This window comes from Lepidochelys olivacea, assembly GCF_965140295.1.
Source record: "Lepidochelys olivacea isolate rLepOli2 genome assembly, chromosome: 7".
NCBI classification, from domain to species: Eukaryota; Metazoa; Chordata; order Testudines; family Cheloniidae; genus Lepidochelys; species Lepidochelys olivacea.
The window spans coordinates 56,083,248-56,105,051 of record NC_140417.1 but is presented as its reverse complement, the minus strand read 5'-3'; the positions used below and the strand labels follow the sequence as shown (position 1 = coordinate 56,105,051).

Genomic DNA, 21,804 nt, shown 5'->3' with positions numbered 1-21,804 from the left:
GCTGCTGCTGCTGCTGAGGCGGGAGAGAGCGCCCAGCTGGCCTCTGCTTCCTGGAGGGTGCTGTAAGAAATTGCTGCTGAGACACTCAGAGGGAGCAGTCAGTCCCATCAGTGTGGCTGGTCCTGATAGGGCTCTCTGACCTCCCTCTACCCCCCGCCACCTTGGTGCTCTTTAGCCACGGCTGTGTTTGTAACAGGGCTCCCGCATTGCCTCCTGGGGGGAGCGGCAGCACTTTGCAGTGGTGTGAAAAGTGAGAGGCGCTCTCAGCAACGCCGTGGTGCTGAACACACCCTGGCTGGGCCAGGTCAGCTGGTAAACAGGATATATTATTTAAGCAATATTTAAAATCTCGAAATCCAGCGTGCTGGGCATCGGCTTTACAGAGAACAAGATGCTGTGCAGGGACTATGGCCGTGGACTGGCTGCAGAACTGTTGAATAAACCAGACCAGCTCTGCCCTATCGAAGGGGAAGTGCTGAGCTCTCCTCCCAGCCAGGACAGGGCTTGCTGAGCTGGGGGGGAGGGAGTCTCAGTGATAGCTACAGCGCACTGGAACGACCTTGTCAGAAACCGGCGGGCCATCTCCCAACAGCAGTGGCACAGGCTAGTCACCCTGACCAGGCAGCTGTGGGTCTGGGCAGCTTCGTACCCGGGGCAGCTAGCCTGTACCACCACTTGCTGCGTGTGCTACTCGAGCTACGCTGCTGTTTTTAGCACCTGGCTCGATGAGAGCTGGGAATCACAGCCCTAGCTCCAAGCGTGGGCTGGAGGAGAAAGCGACACTAGCCCTGGAGTGCGGGGGGCCTGATTCCCAAGTGCTAGGGCAGGGAGAAGAGCAAGGCCCCTGGGGGTTCTGTACAGCAGGGGGCAGATACCACTTACTGCTGGGGAACTCAGTTCACATCTGAGTTTGGTCAGAAGTGTAGCAAGCCTTCATCCTGGGCTGTGTCCCCTGCTCATCACAGGGCTGGTGGCTGCCACTCAGGTTCCAGTCCTGAAATAGCAGGGCTCTGGAGGGGTGTCCTCAGCTGCTGGCCCTATCGGGCTGCTGCAGAGCCATCAGGAAGTGTGCTGGCAGAGATGTGGGGAGCTCACAATACCAGGCCTAGTTTCTAACCTAAGCCCTTACAATCACTGTGCATTCAACACGCTGAAGGAGCTGCAGGTAGCCAGTCTACAGGCACCATCTCATGCCTCGGGCGGGGGTGCGGCAGAGACAGAAAGATGCAGCTTAAGCCTCCAACCAACCGTGAGGGGCTGCAGGTGCGCGACCCTTCCCAGGAGCAAATGTACTCTGGCTGAATTCCACACTAATTCACGCCATCTTTACTAACAGTCACGATCAACAGAAACACCATTGCACACACATTTAAAAAGACAGCTGTGAACTGCACTAGCCACACATTAGCTATAAAAAATCCCCATGCAAGGAATGGCAGAGAGGTCCAGGACACACATCAGCTGTGTTAGTCAAATTTGCCATAGTGACGGCTGGCTCCTGGCTGCGGAGGGACAGTTTGGAAGGTTACACAAACAGCGTTGCTGAACAGGCTTCTCTGGGACATCATGCTATAATTAGAGGCTGACAGCAGCATGCTGGCTCCTAGTGGTAGGTTAGTTCCAGTCCGAGGAGTATAGAAGGCCCCTCTCATCCTTCCTGCCTCCCTGGTCTGTCCCTCCATGCCTCAGCCAGCAAGACAGAGGAAGATGCCTTGGAGGGAATGTCCGTCAGTGGAATTTGTATTTCTTGGCTGGCTTGAGGCTGATGTAAGTTCTCTTCATCTCCTCGCTCTCTGGCTTCTTAATGTCTTTGTACCTTTCTCCCTTTGTACTCACCACCTGGTTGTCAATGTAGCGGATCAGTTTCTTGGGAGCCTAGGAAGGAAGTGAAATTGATGTGAAGTGGAAAGTGATGGGAGCCCTGGGTGCGTCTGCAGGGCAGGCTTGGGTGTGTCTTCGGGGCAGGTGGAATTAGCATCAACTGAAAGCATTAGGTTCGGTGTCTCACACGTTCTTTAAGAGCAGGACTAGCTGATCTCAGCGGCTGGAGAACACTGCGTGAGTCTTGGTTAAATAACTGGTAGGAAAGCAAGATGGAGCCATGGGGGTATACATACACCCCCGTGGGGAAGCACAGCATTAGGCTGAAGTGGTAAACAGTGACAGCTCCTGCTGCCAGTCTTACACCTCTCTTGGCTGGACCAGTTCCCCCTTCCTTCCAGCCAAAGGCTCTGTGAATGGGGCTTTAACTGTGGCAGATTCACCCTGCTGCCAACCTGTAGTTAGACCCTGCTATAGCCAAAGACTCTCATAGCCATACCGACCGTGGCTCTCCTCACCTCCTTTGGCGGCACCGGCCTGTGTGTTTTCTGGTCCTCCTCGCTGTCCACCATCATGTATCTGAAACACAGTCAGGGATTAGTGAAAGCTGCAACACACACAACACTATCATGGGCTACTCACATCCCATTTCCTTATCCCCCGCCCCATTTTCAGTGTGACCTCAACACCTGCTGCACTCCACTTCCAGCTGGAACACTGGGGATGAGCCCAGGACTAACAGTGGGAGGGAGGAGGTACTACAGCGTCAGAGGTGCTATCCTCTCAATGGGTGGGATCTGCACAGCCAGCTAAAGGACCCTGAAGCGACGTCCCAGGCCATGTGAAGTGTACCTGAAGGCAGCCTGGCTACATGGTTTGCTCAAATAGGCCCAGATCCTCCAAGATATTTAAGTGCCTAGCTCCTAAATGGCAGTTAGGCACCTAAATATCTTGGAGGATCTGGGGCCATAATCCTTGCCCTGTCAAGAGTTGCTTGGAGGTGGAAGAGGCAAGTTCTGGTCTATTTTAGGAAGCAGGTTTGCTACTTTCCAATCTCTGTGGGCAGGCAGCATCTACGATATGTTCTGAGCACCACGCAGCTGAAGGACTCGACTGAGATGCACAGCGGTGGGTTCCTGGTAGCACAGTGCTGAAGTGGCTGCATCTCTCATTTCAGAGATGACTTCCCTTCAAAACTTCATGCCCTTTGCTAAAGGGTTTTGTTTGAGGGGTAAAGTGTCACCTCGCTCCATGTTTGACTGATGCACAGGTACGTGCTCACTGCACTGATGAGTTCTTTACTCCCTTTTGCCACTCTAGAGCCAATACAACTATGTGACAGCACAGCCAGCCTTGGTCTTTTGTCCCTGAGCTAGGATAGCTGCTCCTGTGTATTTCCAGCTAGAAGACTGCTCTCGCTCACTGTGCTTGAGTTGTGTTGTAAGGACCTTGGCAAAGCCACCATTAAAGTGAGGTTAGCATATGTGACTAAATGGCACCTTTTTACTCAACACAGCTGCTCCCTCGCGATCACAGCAAGCCTGTGTCAGATCAGCTGGAGCTAGGTTAGCCCTTGGGAGACAGTACTACTCTGGGAGAGTGAGCTGGGTTCCGTTCTGCCTTGCTCACACCCGCCAGCTGAATTCCAGCTGTCACTTATCACTGGCGGTGACATAGGGAAGCAGAAAGAACCAGTCTGGAGGGGCAGATCCCAGCTGGGCAGGTGCAGGCTGCAGCTTCAGCACTTACAGATAGTGGCTTTAGGCTCGTCTGAGCCAGACGTGGTTGTAAGAATCAAGAGGGAAACCCCGAGCAGAGTTCACATCCCTTCTCTGACTGGACCTGCATTTTGAGATTAGCCATGGCCCAGGCATGCCAGGATCCTCCCCTTACCAATGGCCCAACTGCAGAGTGGCACACACCAAAGCTCTCGGATAGGTCACTTTGGCAGGGTAGCCTGGGTGGGCAAGTTCCATTTGTGACTATTTCCCCAAGCCCCTCATCAGAGCCCGTTCTTGCCACTAACAAGGACATGAGCAGATCCTCGCTGCTTGGTACTTACTTCTGTAAGATAAATTGTTTGAGGTCGTCTTGTTTGGGCACTCGGCAGGGCCTTGCTGTCTCCTGGGATTAGAGAGTAGGAAAGGATGTGCGTGAGCTACAAAGTCATCAGCTGTCCAGTTCCATCCTGTTAGCTAGTCCCCGTGTGGAGAAGCTACCCCGGATGGTGGCCAGTCAGCGTTAGGGGAGAATGCATAGGGCACAACCTCTCTCGTAGCAGCCCAGCAGGCTGGACAGCCTGTACCTGGAATCCCTGGGGAAGGAGCCAGCTCAGTGGGATCTCACTGCTCTGCTCACAGGGTGAGGACCTGCTGGCCTCTTCCATTTGCTATGGGGACATGGAAGATCCCCACAGCCACTTTCAGAGGTAATGAACTATGTTTCATCTTGGTGTGATGCCCTGCTGTATTTGTGGACACCGGTTCCTCCAGTCCCCCCCGGTGCTGCTGCCAGGGCCACAATACCTTCACGTTCGCACCCCCTGGGCCAGGTTCCACCTTCTCCTCCACCAGTAATTGCACCGCCTCGTCCAGATTTCCCAGTGCCATGGTTAGTGCCTTCTGAGCCTGGCTGAGGGTGCAGGCTGGGAACATCTCCAGGAGCAGCTCCACCCCGTCCTTCGGGTCACCTTCTGCTCCCTGGTCAGGGTAAGACAGACCTGGGCTGACTCTGGAGGGCAGCAAAGGGCTGGGCACTTTCGGCCAGGAAAATTGGTTTCCGGTAAGCCAGATATTTTTCCGCAGAACCAAGTCTCCTCACACGGGCAGGTGCAAACCTCATCCCTGAAGCTGGGGAGCTAGTTATAGGCTTAGCTCTTTGGAGGCTCTGCCCTCACACACAGCAGCAAGGAGTCTGGATACTATTGGCCTACTTCTTGCCAGCAGATTAGCAGTCCCCCAAGGTAGGTCTTCTGGGTGTCGGCTCATTTGCCTACTGTGATGCTGCACATCCACCCCCTGAGAGATTCTGGGAACTGGCCCATTTACCTGTAGCCCTGACAACTGGCACTCCCACCGTGTGGTGTCGCAGCAAATGGGGGCGGGGAGGGGTTTAAGCACAGCATGCTACTATGGCAGCAGAGACGCTGAAGTGCAGTAACGACAGTTTCTATAAAGCAAGTGGTAAATGGTGACAATCACCGAGCAAGACGAGGGCATCAGTATGAATGTTCTTGCCTCAGTGCAGGGGGAAAGAGCAGGGATGGGACCAGGTGTGCAGGGAAGTGCTCACAGTGGGAATACCAGCTGAGCAATGCTCTTCTACAGCTGGAGCATGGCTGATGGGCCCTGGAGAGTAAACGCTGGCTTGTCCCTGAATTGCACAGAGGGGACGGAGGTGATCCAGCACTGTACAAACATTAGGAACAAGTTCTGCAAACTCTTTCTTCAGGAACCACGGCACCCACCACTGAAATGCAGCCACCTGTCAGGTGGAAAGGGGAAGCTGTACAATGGTTTAGAACAGGAAATGGAGAATGTAAGAAATTAAAACTTGGGAGGGGATTTAGGGATGCAGAATTTAGCAGTCAGAGTCGATATTTGGCTTTTGTGAAAAGTCCCGTGGGATCTTTAATTACAAGCAGGCAGATGCTCTGCTACCTCCCGTCCAGAAAGTAGCACAGTGTCCCCCAGCTGCAGGACTGGTTCAGTGCTGATTCAGAGGGAAGAGCACGAGCTGTGGAGTTGCCCACACCACTTCTGGCAACCTTTGAGTTTTCCTGGAAGGTTTCCCCTCCCAGTACTGACAAGACCCTGCTCATCATATCACAAGCTGAGGTCACATCTTGAGATAATATTGCTTCCGGCCACCCGCACCACATAGACACCTACAGAGCCAGATTATGTCCAGCCCTGTATGGTAACCTGTGGCATGCAACTCTGTCCTGTGTCTAGTTCTCTATGGCAACAACCCAGTACCTGAGCCATGGCTCCCTCTGCTGGTATATGCAGCCTCCCCTCATCAGAAGCTCCTGCCCCCTGCTCATCGCTGTGGTTCAGCTCTTCAGCAGGGGCACTGCTCGCACTCTCTGCAGCCTTTTGGCAAACCTTTCCTTAAAGACACAGTGCATATTTATTTGTGAACAACCCTGTAAAGGTTACAGCTACCTATAGCTTTCGTTATGGGAAGGACAAGGTTGCTACTGTGCTGCATGCCAGCACTAATTCCTTTCTCCATGATTGGTTTCCAGCCAATGCTCTCCTACTACTGCCAATCAGGTATGGCTGCCACCTTGTTCATACAGCCTGCAGTGGGGCAGAGTTAAGGTTGTTTGGGTGCCTTAACTGTGTGTTTCCAGACCTTAATATGTTTGGATTTCTTTTATCTGACACCTTGATCTTTTAAATGAATTTCTGGGGTTTGTATTGCTGGGGTTGGGATAAATTACACCATCCCTGTAGAGTGTTTTATTAAGTGACCGGTACATACTCTCAGTTGTTGTCTGGGAATTAATTTACATATAGGCAAGGCTCCTGCATGGTGTGAGGCCCAGTGTGCAATGTGGTCAGGCTGCTTTGATGAAGCCAGCATTGTACTGGGGGTATGTGTGTGGAAGATGGTTAATGTACCAGATTGAGAATCAGGATCCCTGGCTTCTTTTCTCCCAGCTCTAACACAGACTCTCTGTGTGTAATAAGAGGAAGTCATTTAGAGGGTATATGCCTCAGTTTCCCCATCTGTAAAGTGGGGATGATGCTTCTCCGCGCATGTGAGGCACCCTGAGATTGTAGCTTGAAGGGTGCTGCAGCCATGCTATGTATTATTGTTACACTATCAGTAGGCTGCTCCCCAGTATGCATGATAAGGGCGGGGCAGTCTGCTCTATTATGTGGGGCCTTTTGGCTCCAGAAAAGATGCCAGTGAGGCTTCGGTTGTACAAAATCTGGCCCCTCTGCCGCGATGGGTCTCACCCCTCATCCAGCAATTCCTGCAGCCAGCCACTAACTCCTGGGTGGGTTAGAGCAGTTCCTTTAGAAAGGCATCCCATCTCAATTTACAGACGCCAATGACAGAGAATCCAGCTGACTCTCTCAGGCTAAGTATCATGTACAAGAGACTGTCTGGGTTTGCAACCCTTGAGCCATGCTGCTAACAGGAATGCAGAGAGAAATCCCCAACTTACTGGCGTTGGAAGGAGGATTTGACCTGGTCTGTCCAATCCCGTTTCCAAACTATACACAAGACCCCTCTATATACCTCAGGAACAATAGTCCTGTAGAGGGAACCTTCCCCTTACTCTGCATTCACTTTATATGTGGTTGGGATCACCAGCAACCCCAGGGATGTGTTCAAGTGGGTTTCCCCCCCAAATGCCTCTAGTTCAGCCACAAACAAGCGCATTCCAACCTACCAGCCCTCCCACATGCTCCTGTCAAGACTGACTTAATCTGGTTAGAAGTCAAGTGATTCAGAGTCCCTGTGAGACTCTCCTAAATATCCCAGCTTAAATGGCAAGATCATGCATTGTTCTGTGATGCTCCCCATCCCTCAGAGAAACTTAAGACTAAAACCACATCCTTGATTCATCTCTGCATGCCTGAGCGTCCACCGTGCAACTTACCTTTGTTGCGAGCTTCACTGAGCCTTTCTGAGAGGGCAAACATCATTTCACAAATGTTCCCGCTGCAAGAGACAGTCGCAGTGTGAATGGCATAGGGAGCACAAGCTTCTCCTGCTGATCTAGGTACCAACAAGTCCCCCGCCCTGAAATCACTGTATAGTGTCCCCCACACACTTGGCAGAAGTTGAGAGAGTCACTAACAGCAGACAGCTGCTTCTGGAATTCTACACTGAGCACATGCAACTCAGTCTATGCAAAACAACCATATTGCTGAGCCACCGATCTAGAAAGATGGACCCTGTAAAGCCAGTGTATGCAGCAGGCTAGTGCCATAGTAAATCCAGTACAACAAACTGGGATCTCAGAAGACCTGGGGCCGGCTTGCAATCTGTACTGCTATTCGTCATCATGTACCCAAGTAAAGGCAAGACCCCGTACACGACTGCATGGTTTGGGGACCAGAAGATCCTTTAACCAAAGCACTGAGCTGCTTGATGCAACAACTGAGCTCTGTGGTACTAAGACACTTAGACCCAGTTCTTGAAGCGTGGCATGTATGTCCTAGATGATTAGAGGCACACACCTGTTGATTTCTGCAAAGCCAGGGATATACGCCTCCATCATTTCCACAAACGTGTCCATATCAAAGTTCTCCTCGGACGACTCTGGTGAGCCTAGTTCTTCCAGGACACTAGCGATGTAGGAGAAGAAGACTTCATCCATCCCGCTGGAGACAAGGAGAATGCAAGCTTAGGGAGTTGAGCTAACAGGTATTCACCCCCCTAGTGCCCTTCCACGTAGTGCAGCTGCAGTCACAGGACCCACTTAGCCAGCTTCCTGTGCTGTGATTGGATCAAATCTCACAAATGAAGGCACATAGGACCTGGTCAATAGTTGTAGGGCAGATTTTCAGGGATAATCTGAGGTGCTGCAGAAAATGACTTGTGCAGTTTAATTTGTGACCATTTTCCTTCCCAGTCAGCACTAAAGTAATACCCCAGTACACTGCTGGGGGAGGGAGGACAGTACTGTTGGAGTTACAATGTCTGAGCAAGGTCCTGAGCATTTGTGACAATGTTAATTCTGGTATTCTGGGCAGATTCCAAGGGTAATTGTACTCTGTAGATAGAATTTCAGGTTAACAATCTACTGGATGTAGTACTCTTCTTCACTTCCTGTCCTAAGCCTGCATACGGCTGCCACTTACCGCAAAACAGCCACTGCATTCCAACCTAGAGATGGCTGCATTTCATTAGTGGGCAAAGTTCTTGTTAATATAAACTGTGTACTGGTATATCAGTCTGCTGTTTGAAAAGCACTTCGGGGTGCCTTTAAGATGATAGGAGCTAGCTAGATCTGTGTTGTTGCATAAGACATTAATAACCTTATTCCTTAGTTTCACTGGAAGCTACTAAATGGTAACACTATTAGGCTATGGCTACACTGACACTTTACAGCACCGCAACTTTCTTGCTCAGGGGTGTGAAAAAACACCCCCCCTGAGCGCAGCAAGTTACAGTGCTGTAAAGCGCCAGTGTAAACAGTGCCCCAGCGCTGGGAGCCACGCTCCCAGTGCTCTAAGCTAATCCCCTCGTGGAGATGGAGTACCAGGAACGCTGGGAGAGCTCTCCCCCTGTGCTGGTGCGTGGCCACACTCGCTCTTCAAAGCGCTCCCGCAGCAGCGCTTTGAAGTTTCAAGTGTAGCCAAGTTACAGATGGCGCGAGGGCTCTAGCAGACTTTGGACAAATTACATGCGTCCCTGAGATCTGGATTGAGGGGCAGCAGAATACAATAAATGGAGGTTAGAATATCAGACCTGGAGTTTAATAAAAGGGGCAACTAATAGAAAGTCCAAATTCAAAAGACGAGCTGGAACATACCTGAGATCAGCATCAGGGATGTGGGACTGGATGAAGCATGTCAGAGAGTCTCGAATGATTCTTTCAAGATCCATGTCTCTTTAAATGGGTTTCTTTAAGTGGGGGGGGGAAAAACATATAATTTCAGAAGCAAAAATGAGACCAAAACATTCACATTCACAACACCTCCATGTAGGCTCATGCAATCAGAACAATTCATGAACTCCACTGGTCCGGCATATTGGCCTGGGGAACTGTCGTAGGAGTTACCTGCAGTATGAGGAGCCACCAGAGATATCAGCCCAACACAGTCAGACCACTCTTGTGTTTCACAGCTTCTCTCTGCTACTGGTGTCAAAGGCTTTCACAAGTGCAGAGTAAAGCTCCCTCGCTCAGCAGGTGTAGTACAGCTAGAAATCCTAACACGTGTCAAGCTGCAGAGTTGCGGAATCAGATGGCAGGATGGACTCCAATGAAGGAAGGCTTCAGGTGTTGCTTGCTCACTGAGGGTGAAGACGGATCTTCCAGCTAACAGTGTTTTCAGTGATGCCTGGCTTTGTAAATGGGTGGGAGACAGGATAGTGCCTTTCAGTGAAAGGGCAGCCTATCGCGGCTTTCACAAGGGAATACCAGGCAGGGCACAGCCAACCAGTCTGCCAGCCAAAATATCAAAGGTCTCCCAGTCAGGCAGGGCAGCGCCAGCAGAATCCTGCACAAACAGGAGCCCATTGTTGTGCTTTTTGAAGGAGCTGTTCTGTAGGTGAATGTGACCACAATGGGAACATTTGATAACAGTAACTGAGCAGGGGCGTTCTAAGGATCACAGACCTCCCACGCAAGCAAGGGCAGGACTGCACTGTCCACCCACTCTCTCTCTGCTAGCAGCAGAGTCCAGTCTGAACCCGCTGGAGAGATGCTATCCCACGGGCTGTCTCACTCATAACTTCCCTCTTGAGGTACATGTCAGCTGACGGCACAGCAAGGAACCTTTCACTGCAAGGAACATTTCACTGCAGGGCTGAGTTACATACACAGACACAGACGCCTACTTGAGGACGGATCACGATTCCTGGTGAGCGACGTGGGCATGACCCCAAAGAGCTTACAATCTACAGGCATGATCACACTTCCAGCACGCATCAGTGGCGAACCTCCCTTCATTGGGAGCAGGACCAAACCCTAAATTAGGCAGCACAGGCCTCTAGGAGAGCAACCCTGTGAGGTGCTGAGCACCAGCTCCGATGGGAATCATGGCTGCACACATCTCCTAAGAGAGGACTTTACCAGAGCTAACCAGATACAAACAGCTACCCGATTGTGCTCAACACTGGGTTCCAGGGCCCCTGTGGGGAGCCGCACTTCCAGCCAGGTTATAAGCTTTGTTTTCATGTGTGAATACAGTTTTGGAGCCCGCCCCCCTCCCTTGGCCAGAGAACAGCAGGGCTCCTGTGTATTCTGCAAGAGCCATCTGGAATTTATCTCCAGACACAGAACCCCCTGCACCAGCGCACTGAACACCAGACTGTGGCGCCCCATTGGCAGGTACTCTGTTGATTATGCCAGGGTTTAGAACCGATCACAGCAGCATTCTGTGCTCAGCGGAGCAGGGAGCAGAGTAAACAACTCTGGCAAATGGGAGAGATTCATAGACTCCAAGACCACTGTGATCATTTAGCCTGCCTTCCTGCATAGCACAGGCCAGAGTGCTAAACTAGAGCAGATCTTTTGGATAAACACCAAACCTTGATTTAAAAGTGGTCAGTGATGGAGAATTCACCATGACCATGGGAAGTTATTCCAAGGGCTAATTACCCTCACTGTTAAAAATTTACACCTTCTTTCCAATCTGAATTTGTCTAGCTTCAACTTCCAGCACTGGATCATGTTCGACCTTTGGCTACTAGACTGAAAAGCCCTCTCTTATCAAATTTTTGTTCCCCACTTAGGTACAGCGGACCCTCGCTAGAACGCGCGTCTATATAATGCGAATTTGCATGGAACATGGTCGCGGCTATGGATCCCAAATTTAATTACTTTAATTGCAATTAATTTTAACGCGGTCCCCGCACATGGATCCCAAATCCTGCATTCTAGTGAGGGTCCGGTGTACTTACAGACTGTGACCCAGTCACTCCATATCCTTCTCTTTCTTAAACTAAATGGGTTGTGGGATGCAGGGAAGAACGTCTACACTCCTCCTGGTGGACAGAACTTCACAGCAGCTGGACCCAGGCTACACTACTCACTATCAGCTGGAATAAGAACCACCACTAATTTCAATTTCTTAAGAGCTAAAGACCAAACCCACTTGTTCTCCCAAGCTCTTCTGCAACTCCAGCGTTCTGCCAGTATTCCCATTTTTCTAAATTTAATAGTTAAAAGACCCCTCCCCTCCCTGACTCTTTCCCATAGGTAAGTAATAATGAGGTATCATTGACATCATTCTTCTTTGGAGGTGCTCGAAAGCTCACAGTGAGGGGCATCAAAAAGGGAACCTAGATAAATAACAACATACCTGCAAAAAACAACAGAAGAAGGAAGACATCTCCAGCAAGACAAATGTAGTATTATTATTAACCAAAAAGGCTTCTTTACAGTAATCGCAACACGAACATTTTCATTTCATAGCATTGCAATAAAACAAAAGCAAGGAAGTATCCTAATAAGAGCTCTCCAACATGAAGGCCTAGCCACATGCCACCCCTATTTGTGTCTATTTGTTGCACGGCTTTTCCATTTCGGCTTAGGACAACTCTTTGCTAGTAATTTTCTTGCTTCTGCAAATGTCATATCCTTCCAGTGTGGAAGCTGACCATAAACAAACACCTCTTTGCTGCCCATGTGTTTTTTTTTTTAAATGAATCATATCTTCTTAGTTGACTGGCAAAAATCAGTTTGCCATCCTCAACCTTGCAGCTTATATCCACTGAAGAGCAAGCTAGATTCTCTTCTGCCTCAAGCATCATCAACCCATTTACTAGCAAAATTCTGACTTCAGAATCTCATTGTTGGGGAGACTGTACTAAGCAGCAGTTCTGCAGATGCCAAGCCCAACCTGCAATCGCTGGTCACTAGCAAATTCCCTGAGCTTGCAAGTCCAAGAAAGGTCATTAGCCTTTACAGAAAGCCTGGATGGCCAATAAATATAGAGCACTGGGGATGTCCTTTTTACAGTCACTACTGGTAGGGAGAGAGTCCATCACCCTCTTACTCAGACCCATCATGACATTCTGCTGGTAGGAGAAGAGATTTTCATCATTTCTGTGAGGCTGGCCAATACTGCTATGGGAGAGAACTGTAACAATAAAATGTAACAATAACCATAACAATAACTTTTTCTGACAACCCAATTTACTGAACAATAGAGCACAGCCCACCACATCAAAGGCACTTCTGCGAGGTCCATAAATTAGTTGCTAGTAATTTATTCTGATCAATAGAACTGGCAAAGTCACTTGTCTCCTTAATCAACAGCACTTGCAGGGGAGCATCAGACTGGGAGGAAAGGAAGAGAAGGATAAATAAATCAGCAACTGGAGTATTGCAGCTCAGACCAACTACTAACTGATCATTTACAATCCCTTTCCCAAACCTTTGACAATTCCTGAGAAGATGTCGGTTTGTAATGATTTTGTCCTACAGAATTACCCAGGTTGGTTTCCAAACAAAGGGAATTTCCAACGTTTATGGTAGGTAGACAGACAGACATTAGAAAGAAGCTTCAGTCAATGTGCATAGAGTCCTTCTCAGCTTTCTCAGAATGACTATTTTAGCATCTCCCCAAACTTCATTTTTACCTCCAGATTTAAGATTTTGTTCTCAGAGAAACCCACCTTTAACAGGCCTCTGAAGAAAGGAAACCCTTTTGTGATAAATTCATGAGACATTCCATGCCAAACGGGGGATGGGCAGAGTTTGGATAATCTGGGTGCTTTTCAATGAGTCCTCCATAGCCCTCAACTTCCCTGCCACAGAGGAAAATGGCAAACAGAAGTGAAGAACGTCTCAGACCAACTAACAAAATACTCCTTTTTCTACACCTTTCAATGCGCAGACATTGGTTAGGCCTCAACTTCCCTGTGATGGTAGTCATTATCATTTTACAGATGGGGAAGCCAAGTCATCAAGTAGTAAAGTGACTCGACCAAGTTCATTCATGATGTCAGGCAGAACTGGGAACCAGAACCCAGGTCTCCTGACTCCCAGGTCATTAGCAGATCCCAAACTGAATGCAGAGCATCCATCTCAGCAGAAGACATCAAAGAAATTTGTAAGGAAGCATTAGTTCTTGGATCATCCTCATAGCAAGATGGTTTTTAAATGACAGGCCTGACAACTTAAGTAACTGAGTTAGCTCCATGGCTAGGTCTCCACCACTGCCAGATGCCTGGGCCCAGTAGGACTAGCTGCTCCAGCATTGGAGTCCATTCTTTTCCAACTCACAGGAGTCTGGAAATCACTACTTTAGTAAACTCAACAGATTAATCTAGTCAAAGCAACGGCCTTATGGGATTCTGCCTTTTGAAGTTTGGAGGTCATCTCAGCTTCTTATTAGTTGAAGGCCGATAAACTAGTCGATTCGCTCTATGTAACTAGCATTCTCTCTATGAAACCCCTCTGGAGAGGGGCATGATAGGATAAGGCTGCCTCTCGGATGAGCAGCGTGTGATTTCAGCGGCCTTGCAGGAGGCTAGTTTCCGTTGCTGGAGAGAAATGGGGGTTACAGAGTCAGGCATAGTGTGATGGGTGTGTTTATATGTGCATGTTCTTATCTACACGAGTCTGGTTATTCTTAAACTGTGCACAAGCAATTCCAGGAACCCCAGTTTGGTCGCCCTCGGCTGCTGCCTTAGTGACTATTCCCCCACATCTCCAACCATCCTCCCAGCTGCTGGAAACTTCCCTTACTGGCTGATCCAGCATTTGCCACTCTAGAACTAGAAGGCCAGCAGCAGATTCTCCCATAGCAGATTCATCACACTGCCCTCTGCTGACCTGTTATAGCTCAGTGGATTCATTACACTATCCTCAGATGCAATGTCAAGAGCAGAGCAGTCCTAGCTCGTGTGATCAGAAGAGACAATACTCCATCAGTTATTTTATTAGCAAATAGGGAGATGACGAAAGTATGTGGGTTCCACAGGCTCCCACGCCCCATTTAGTGGACAGAAAAACATCTGGTTTCAGAATATTATGTATGGGCGGGAGAGGGCCAGTTGGCTTAGTCTCTTAATTATAAGTCTCAGAATGACATGTCAACAGGATAGTATTTTACCATATCCATCAACAAGAGCCATATTTAGATAAACCTATTCATTACAAAGCCAAGCCATTATATTCAAACTGCAAAGATGTGTTTTTAATTTAAAGGCTGTAAGACCACAAGCATTGAGCCCTCAGAAAAATGAAAGAGGACAAGCACACCTACCAACCCAGGCACCTGCCTCTGAGACACACCTCCTTCTAAGGTACACAGACCATCCAGAATTTCTCTTCCAGTGAAACAGGACCTTGTATCTCAGACCTGTCCTTCCCTTTCACGTGGCACATTCATCTGGAATGATTGTGAAGTCTGAAGGCTCTGCTGCCTATCAGATTTAGTTTGTAGTTATTCTCCTGAAATAGAGAAAACTAAATAAAAATCCATGGAAAAATATTTGGAAACTGATTCTTCAAGATCAAACTAATCCTTGCAAATTTTGTTTTGTGTTATCGAAGTTTCAGAATGCCTTACCTCAGGACAGCAGAAAGGTCTTTGGTGCCGTACCTTCTTCTGTTTATGACGTGAGAGGATTAACTGCGGGCTCTGTTACCAGATCTCATCTTTTAAGCAGAGTTTTGCAGGGGATGAGTTTTATAATGCAGTTTATAATCCCCTAAAGGCAGGGGAAATAATTTTCCCCAGGGCGCAAACACAATTGTACTGAAATGATGCTATCATTCTTTCAAGCCTCCAGCCTCAACTGCAGTGTGGATTTTAACATAACCACCTCTTTGGTGGGTGTTAGCTGGCTCAGCTCTCTATGCAGAACTCCTTAATTATTTTTCACCATTATAAAATGGGCCTGAGAACTCTTCCTAGCTTCCTATCCAAAAACATAGCTCTTCTTTCATGCATAGCCAAGAAATGGCATTGCTGTCATTCTGCCTTGATTGGTTCTTTTAGAAGAAGTGATTGTGTCATCCCCTTGCTGTGGTTACAACCTTATAGTTTTACACTGTCAGAGCTGAAGATCTCAGGCCACTGGAATTCCTTGTCATCTTTTGGAGGGTCTTATAAAATAAAACCCAACCTATTTAAGTGCTAACAGTGTGCTCAGGGGAGCTTACTATCTGAATACAGGTATCCTGGCAGGATGGGTTCAAGTTGCCATATTGGATGGACGGCTTATTTGGTTTCCACAAAACTCATTTGGTCAGAGCTATTTCTCAAACTGGGCTGAGAGAAAAGTGGTGTCATTTAGAAAAAGGTGTGAAGGGACTACTTGAAAATCTATTCCTTTCTCTATCAAATACCTTTGCTCACTGTGTTCTTGATGCTATGGTTCAATAGGTTATTACACCATCCTAAATATCTCAGGGTTTATCTACAAAGCAGTAGCTGTGCACAGGCTAGCCTACCTGAGCTAGCCTGAATCCAGCTAGCATGGGTAACAATAGCAGTGAAAGACAGCACAGCGTGGGCTCCAACACAGGTAGTGCAGGCCCGGCACAGATAAGCCCGTACTGCATGGTCTCCATTGCTATCGTTACCCACACCAGCTGGATTCAAGCTCACTCATGCACAGCTTTTCCTGTATAGACGTACCCATAAACTGTCATGGTCAGTGCTACCCACATCCGTTCTCTGCTGTACCTACATGAACAGAAGGAGTTTTCCCTCCCCCTTACATGACCTACATGCTGGGTCTTTGCAATGGAGCTCCAGAAAACACTCTCCTATAGTTGTGGTATGATTATCATGGTACAGTACTAATGGAAATATCTAGTTTCATTTTATCCTGGAAACTTCTTGACTAACACACACATTCTGGAGGTGGAATTATCCCCAAATTCTGATTTTTTTCCAGTTTCTCTTAGTACCGGTTACTTTAGGGGTAGCAGGCCCATGAGTCTGTTGCTGGACTACAAGAATTTCACTTACAGGCAGGACAAAAATGTTCTCTCACATACAACACACCTTTTTTTTCCTGCTGGTGCAGAGATCCATGCCAAAGCTAGAGCCCTTTATATTAACTAGAGAGCTAAAGATGGCACATCTACAATTGTATAAATTATTTAAGCTTCATCTTTCAAATATCTCTGCTCTGGAAACATAGGATCAAATCCCAGTGGAAGCTTCTTATCTTTTATCCTGCTGTAGTAGATACACTGAGTCCCATGCACTTTACAGCCTGTGGATCTTTCAGATGAGACCTTAAAAAAAAACAAAAAACAAAAAACAACCCAAACAAGCCTTGTCTGCTCTACATGAACATTAAAGATCCTCCAGCATTTTTTGTAAGGATAGATGCTGTGATGAGCCCTACAGAGTGGGCTGGAGTCTTGCTGAAACTAAAGGGCAAAAGCTGCCCTTCAATGGAACAACAACAGGCATTAGAGACAGCAGCTATATTTTCCTCTTTTGTTCTTTTTTCCCCCCTTCTTGTGCATTGCCTGTCTTAAAACAAACAACTCCTCCCAAAACCTAACCAACCAAAACGAAAAAAGGAACATTTTTCAACAACAGCTCCCTAGCTACAATCCAACAGCAAACCGACTCACACTGTTCTCCCCCCCCACCCCCGGAACTTTCAATACAAGCAACAGACTCTCTCTAACAAACAATTTACTCTCTGAAACACTTTGTTAAACTTAAAAGAAAACTTTCCACAATGAATAGCCTCCAGGATATTTAGAGTTCCAGTATTTTAATGATTATGCTTTGGTTTTTGTTGTTCTGTGCATAACAAGCGTCTGAAGGACTTTTATGGTGTGGTTGCTATGGGAGAGCCGGTCAGGGTTCTTGTACACGTAACACAATTAACTGTATAGTGTTGCAACAGTAAAATCAGGCTTCTATCAACAACCCAATACCCTCCAGCCTGATACTTCTAATTAATACAACACACAGTACATTTGTCAATGGCCAGAATTTTCCCTCCCCTCCTATTGTCACACAGCATGCTGTGCATTGGATAGCTGCAACTCTCCTCTCCAGAGATGGCTGCACTTCAGTAGTGCTGTATGTATACAGAGGCCTATCTTGCAGCCCTTACCTAGGCAAAGCTCACATTTACATGAATGGTAGTTTTGCCTGAGTAAGGACTACAGGATCATAGCTAGGCTTTGTAAGGCCTTTTGGTACCTGTTGTATAGTCAGCAGTTCATTCTAGGACTGTTTAGCCCAAGCCAAGAATTAGGAAGACCTAGTGTGGGAAGCACAGAATGTGTAGTTTAGGAGCAAGAGACAAGGAATCTATGTAGTAGTCTAAAAGAATTTCCTTTATATTAATTATGATTTTTCTTCTCTATTGCAAAGGACACTACAATATCCTTCAGGATGAAAGGTACTATATAAATGTAAAATATTAAGCTGAATATGTTAATAGGCGTAGTAGCCTTGGAATTTTGTGGCAACATTTCTCAAGTTCTACATTTCTGTGGTGTTTGCTTGAAAAACCATAGAATTGGAGGACTGGACAGGACCTTGAGTGTATAATAAATACAACAAAATCCTATTCCTAACCAGCAAAAGGAGCTGTGGTCTCAGCTATAGCTATGAAACATTACTTGTGTGTCTTATTAAAGCAGTAAGACACCAGAGGATGGAGGCTGAACAGCACCTTTGCATTTTCAGCATGGGCCTCAAAAGCAAAGTATTAAACCACCCGAATAATAGGTTGATTGTTAAAAACAGTCCTGAGCTGTAATCCCAGTTCTGACACAGACTGGCTGTGTGACCTTGGGAAAGTCATTTAATCTCTTTGATTCAGTTTCCCCTTGTGTAACATGGGGATAATGTTCAGTTACCTACCTCACAAGGAGTTATGAGGATTAGCTAATGTTTATAAAACACTTTGAACAAGTGCTAATAAGTGTTGTTATGTTGTCATCTCAGCGTGACACACAACATGGAGTACCTTATTTCCTCATTTAATGCTGTTTTAAAAAGTAAGTTGTTTAAATAGCAGGTTTCAGAGTAACAGCCGTGTTAGTCTGTATTCGCAAAAAGAAAAGGAGTACTTGTGGCACCTTAGAGACTATCCAATTTATTTGAGCATAAGCTTTCGTGAGCTGTAGCTCATAAATTGGTTAGTCTCTAAGGTGCCACTAGTACTCCTTTTCTTTTTTTAAATAGCAGCTATCTCCATACATCTGGGTGCTACAAAAACAAACTGGGACTAGAAAAAAGCAAATATTGTACCTAAACTAATCATAACTTTTGTAATGAATTTGCTACAGCTGTGTCACTTTTCAAGACCCCCTGTCCCATTTGCTTTTATAGTATGTTAGCCAAGAGGCCAGGAGCATGAACAAGAACTCTAGATAGTTGTATAATTGTAAGTCAGGAGAATTCGAATATCACAATCCCACTATTATTAAGTGTCTGGAAGTCAAACTAAAATACAAAAATCTAGAGTTTAACTCCCCCATCTCACACACGTCTTCCCAGATCCATTACCAAGAAACCCAAGCTATCACCAGCAAAAGAAAAAAAACAACAACACAAACATGGAAGAGGATTGAACACAAAGGCACATTTGATTTTTATTATAGTTGGATATATTTTTTTTGTAAATGTCATGTGACAGCTGTCAAATAAAACCACACACAAAAGCAAGCAGGGCTATACAGTTCTCTCAGGGCTTGGCAGACTGGTGTGATGTTATGGGAACCTCTGCAGCTGCTGTGTACACAATCCCCACCAAGGGGAATTGGGAACCATGGAGATAGAACCACATCAAGGAGGCTTGGGGATGCAGGCAGCATTTTAGTGGTCAGAGTCAGGACTGGGCTGTGTTTCTGGCTCTGCCACTGACTTGCTACATTGCCCTTGCTAGGTCAGGAGGGGGACAGGTTTTCAGCAAGCAACCCCTATCCTGAATGCTGCCATTTTTAGATGTCTAAATTTAGACACTTTGAGGCTGATTTTCAGAAGGGCCCGGCTCAGCAGTCACAGCTCCACAGTTCCTAATGACTTTGGCTGAATTCTCAGCATTTCTAGAAGTCGGGCAAAGGTGCATCAAGTTGGGCAACCCAAAAAACGAAGGCACCCAAAATCAGAGGCTGCTTACATGTGGCCTTGGTCTCAGTACACCTTTGATCTGCAGAGAAAGGTACCGTGCGGATGCCGTCAGCTATGCCAGCGCGGCCCCACGGGCGAATCCCGCACCCCGTGGATGGCGCTATGGCCTGGCCATTCCACACGTGTCTGTGGGTGTCTGACACGCGGTCTGACCCGGGCGCTCCGGCCTGGCTGCCGGGTCCAAGGAAGGCACTCGGACCTGGCACTTCGCCCCCACACGGCGCTTCTGCTGCCCCCGCCACTCCCTGCAGCCCCCGGCCCCCGTGGGCGGCTCTGGGCGGGCGCTCATTGCACGCGGGTGGCTGGGGCACAAGGGCCGGCCCCCCAAGCTGCACCCAGGGGCCCCTGTGGACAGACACACGGACGCGCTCCCGCCGCCCCCCGGGACAGACACACGGACGCGCTCCCGCCGCCCCCCGGGAGCCCAGCCGGGCAGACGCAGGCGGCTGGGGAACGCGGCCACAGACAGGCGGGCGGGGGAGGGGCGTCACCTGGCCTCCTGCGCGTCCCCGCCGCGGCCTCGCGCTGCCTCCGGGCCAGGTCCCGCGCAGTCAGGTTGAAAGCAACAGCTGACTCCCTCCGCCATAGAGTTGGGAGCGGGAGGCTAGAGCAGCTCCCGCCCAGCCGGGCTCCTGCGCCGCCATCTTTATTGTGGGCAGGAGGGACTTTCCAAGCCGGCTGCAGAGGCTTTGTACAGTCGAGCTAGGGCGCCTGGCTGTCCCCTGTCGCTGCTTGGCCTGGAGCCAATGGGGCCACCCCTGCCACGCGCCCCAGTGCTCCTCCCACCACCTGTGCCCCCGCAGTCCCCCGAGGGTTGCCACTTTCTACTGGCACAAAACCGAACGCCCTTGCCCCGCCCCCTGCCCCGCCCCTTCCCCCCCTCCCCCACCCCCACTCACTTTCACTGGGCATGGGCAGGGGGTTGGGATGCGGGCTGGAGCTGAGAGGTTTGGGGTGCGGGAGGGGGCTCCGGGCTGGGGCAGGAGGTTGGGAGGGGGTGAGGGCTCCGGAGTGGGGCTGGGGATGCGGGGTTTGGAGTGCAGGAGGGGGCTGGGGCAGGGGGTTAGGGTGCAGCAGGGGGTGTGGGCTCCAGAGGGGAATTTGTGTGTGGGAGGGGGCTAAGGGCTGGGGCAGGGGCTTTGGGTGTGTGGTGCGGCCTCTGTGTGCAACTTTGGGTGCAGGAGGGGGCTCAGGGCTGGGGCAGCGTGTGCGGGCTCCATGTGGAGCTTACCTCAGGCATCTCCTGGAAGCAGCATTTCCCAGAAGCAGCTCCTAGGTGGAGGGGCCAGAGGGCTCTGTGCACTGCCTGTGCCTGCAGGTGCCACCCCCGTAACTTGCATTGGCTGCAGTTCCTGGTCAATGGGAGCTGTGGAGCCGGTGCTCAGGGCATCACGCAGAGTCCCTGTGGCTGCCCCTGCGCCTAGGAGCCGGACATGCTGGCTGCTTCCAGGGAGCCTGCTTTAGCCCCGCTGTGCCACCTACCAGACTTTTAGTGGCCTGGTCAGCAGTGCTGACTGGAGCCACCAGGGTCTCTTTTTGACCGGGTGTTCCAGTTGAAAATTGGACACCTGGCAGCCCTAAACTCCCATCCTTGCCCCGAATGGGGCTACCCCTGCCCCACAACCCCCATGCCCTCCAACCCCTGTGCATCCCCTGCTCCTGTCTGCCCCAGCCCCCGTGCCTGCCTCACCATCCCCCAGGCCTGGGACCCCTGATTACATCAGCAGGGTGGAGGTATCTCCATGGCATCAGGCCATTGGACTGTTTCATAAAAGTCCCCAAGCAGCCATGCCACAGTTTATATTCTCCAACTCCTCAGCTATAGGGGAGCTATCCAGAGTCTGCTCTCAGCTGTGCCAGGAGAATGCCGCTCAGGTCAATGGAATTCTTCCACATATACACTGGCGTGAGACCAGAACCTACCCAGTCCCACTTTTTCTTTTCATTCTCACGTATGTACGTTCCTCCCTGGCGTAGTGTGAACACGTTCCCCCTATGTCTTTGAATTCTTCGACTGCTGCTCGCTACATGAATCAGTATGTTCTCCGTATTTCCTGAACTATATGGCACTGTCTTGCCCTGCTTCTTCTGCTGTTTTGTCTTATTTTGGAATAGAAATAAAAGTTTGAACACCCTCCCACAGATTTCACATTTCTATAGTGGGTTTCGTCCTGTCGGGTCCCAATAGAGCTCTGTACCTAAGACAACTGAAATG

The 21,804-nt window shown here is 48.9% G+C and overlaps 2 protein-coding genes across 2 annotated transcripts in view; one reads left to right on the top strand and one right to left on the bottom strand.

The window, feature by feature from the left end:
- FBXL15 (F-box and leucine rich repeat protein 15) overlaps window positions 1–21,804 on the top strand; it is a gene marked incomplete at its 3' end in the record, with an annotated part of 30,994 nt that overhangs the window by 3,802 nt on the left and 5,388 nt on the right. The gene's annotated exons all lie outside the window — the stretch shown is intronic.
- CUEDC2 (CUE domain containing 2) lies at window positions 31–20,222 on the bottom strand. Its single transcript, XM_084633238.1, has 9 exons — window positions 20,081–20,222; window positions 9,323–9,414; window positions 8,025–8,168; window positions 7,442–7,503; window positions 5,799–5,932; window positions 4,347–4,520; window positions 3,884–3,945; window positions 2,340–2,400; window positions 31–1,875 (listed from the first exon to the last, which is right to left on the bottom strand). Exons 2-9 carry the CDS (start codon window positions 9,394–9,396, stop codon window positions 1,729–1,731), a joined length of 858 nt encoding a protein of 285 aa, XP_084489364.1. The 5' UTR covers window positions 9,397–9,414; window positions 20,081–20,222; the 3' UTR covers window positions 31–1,728.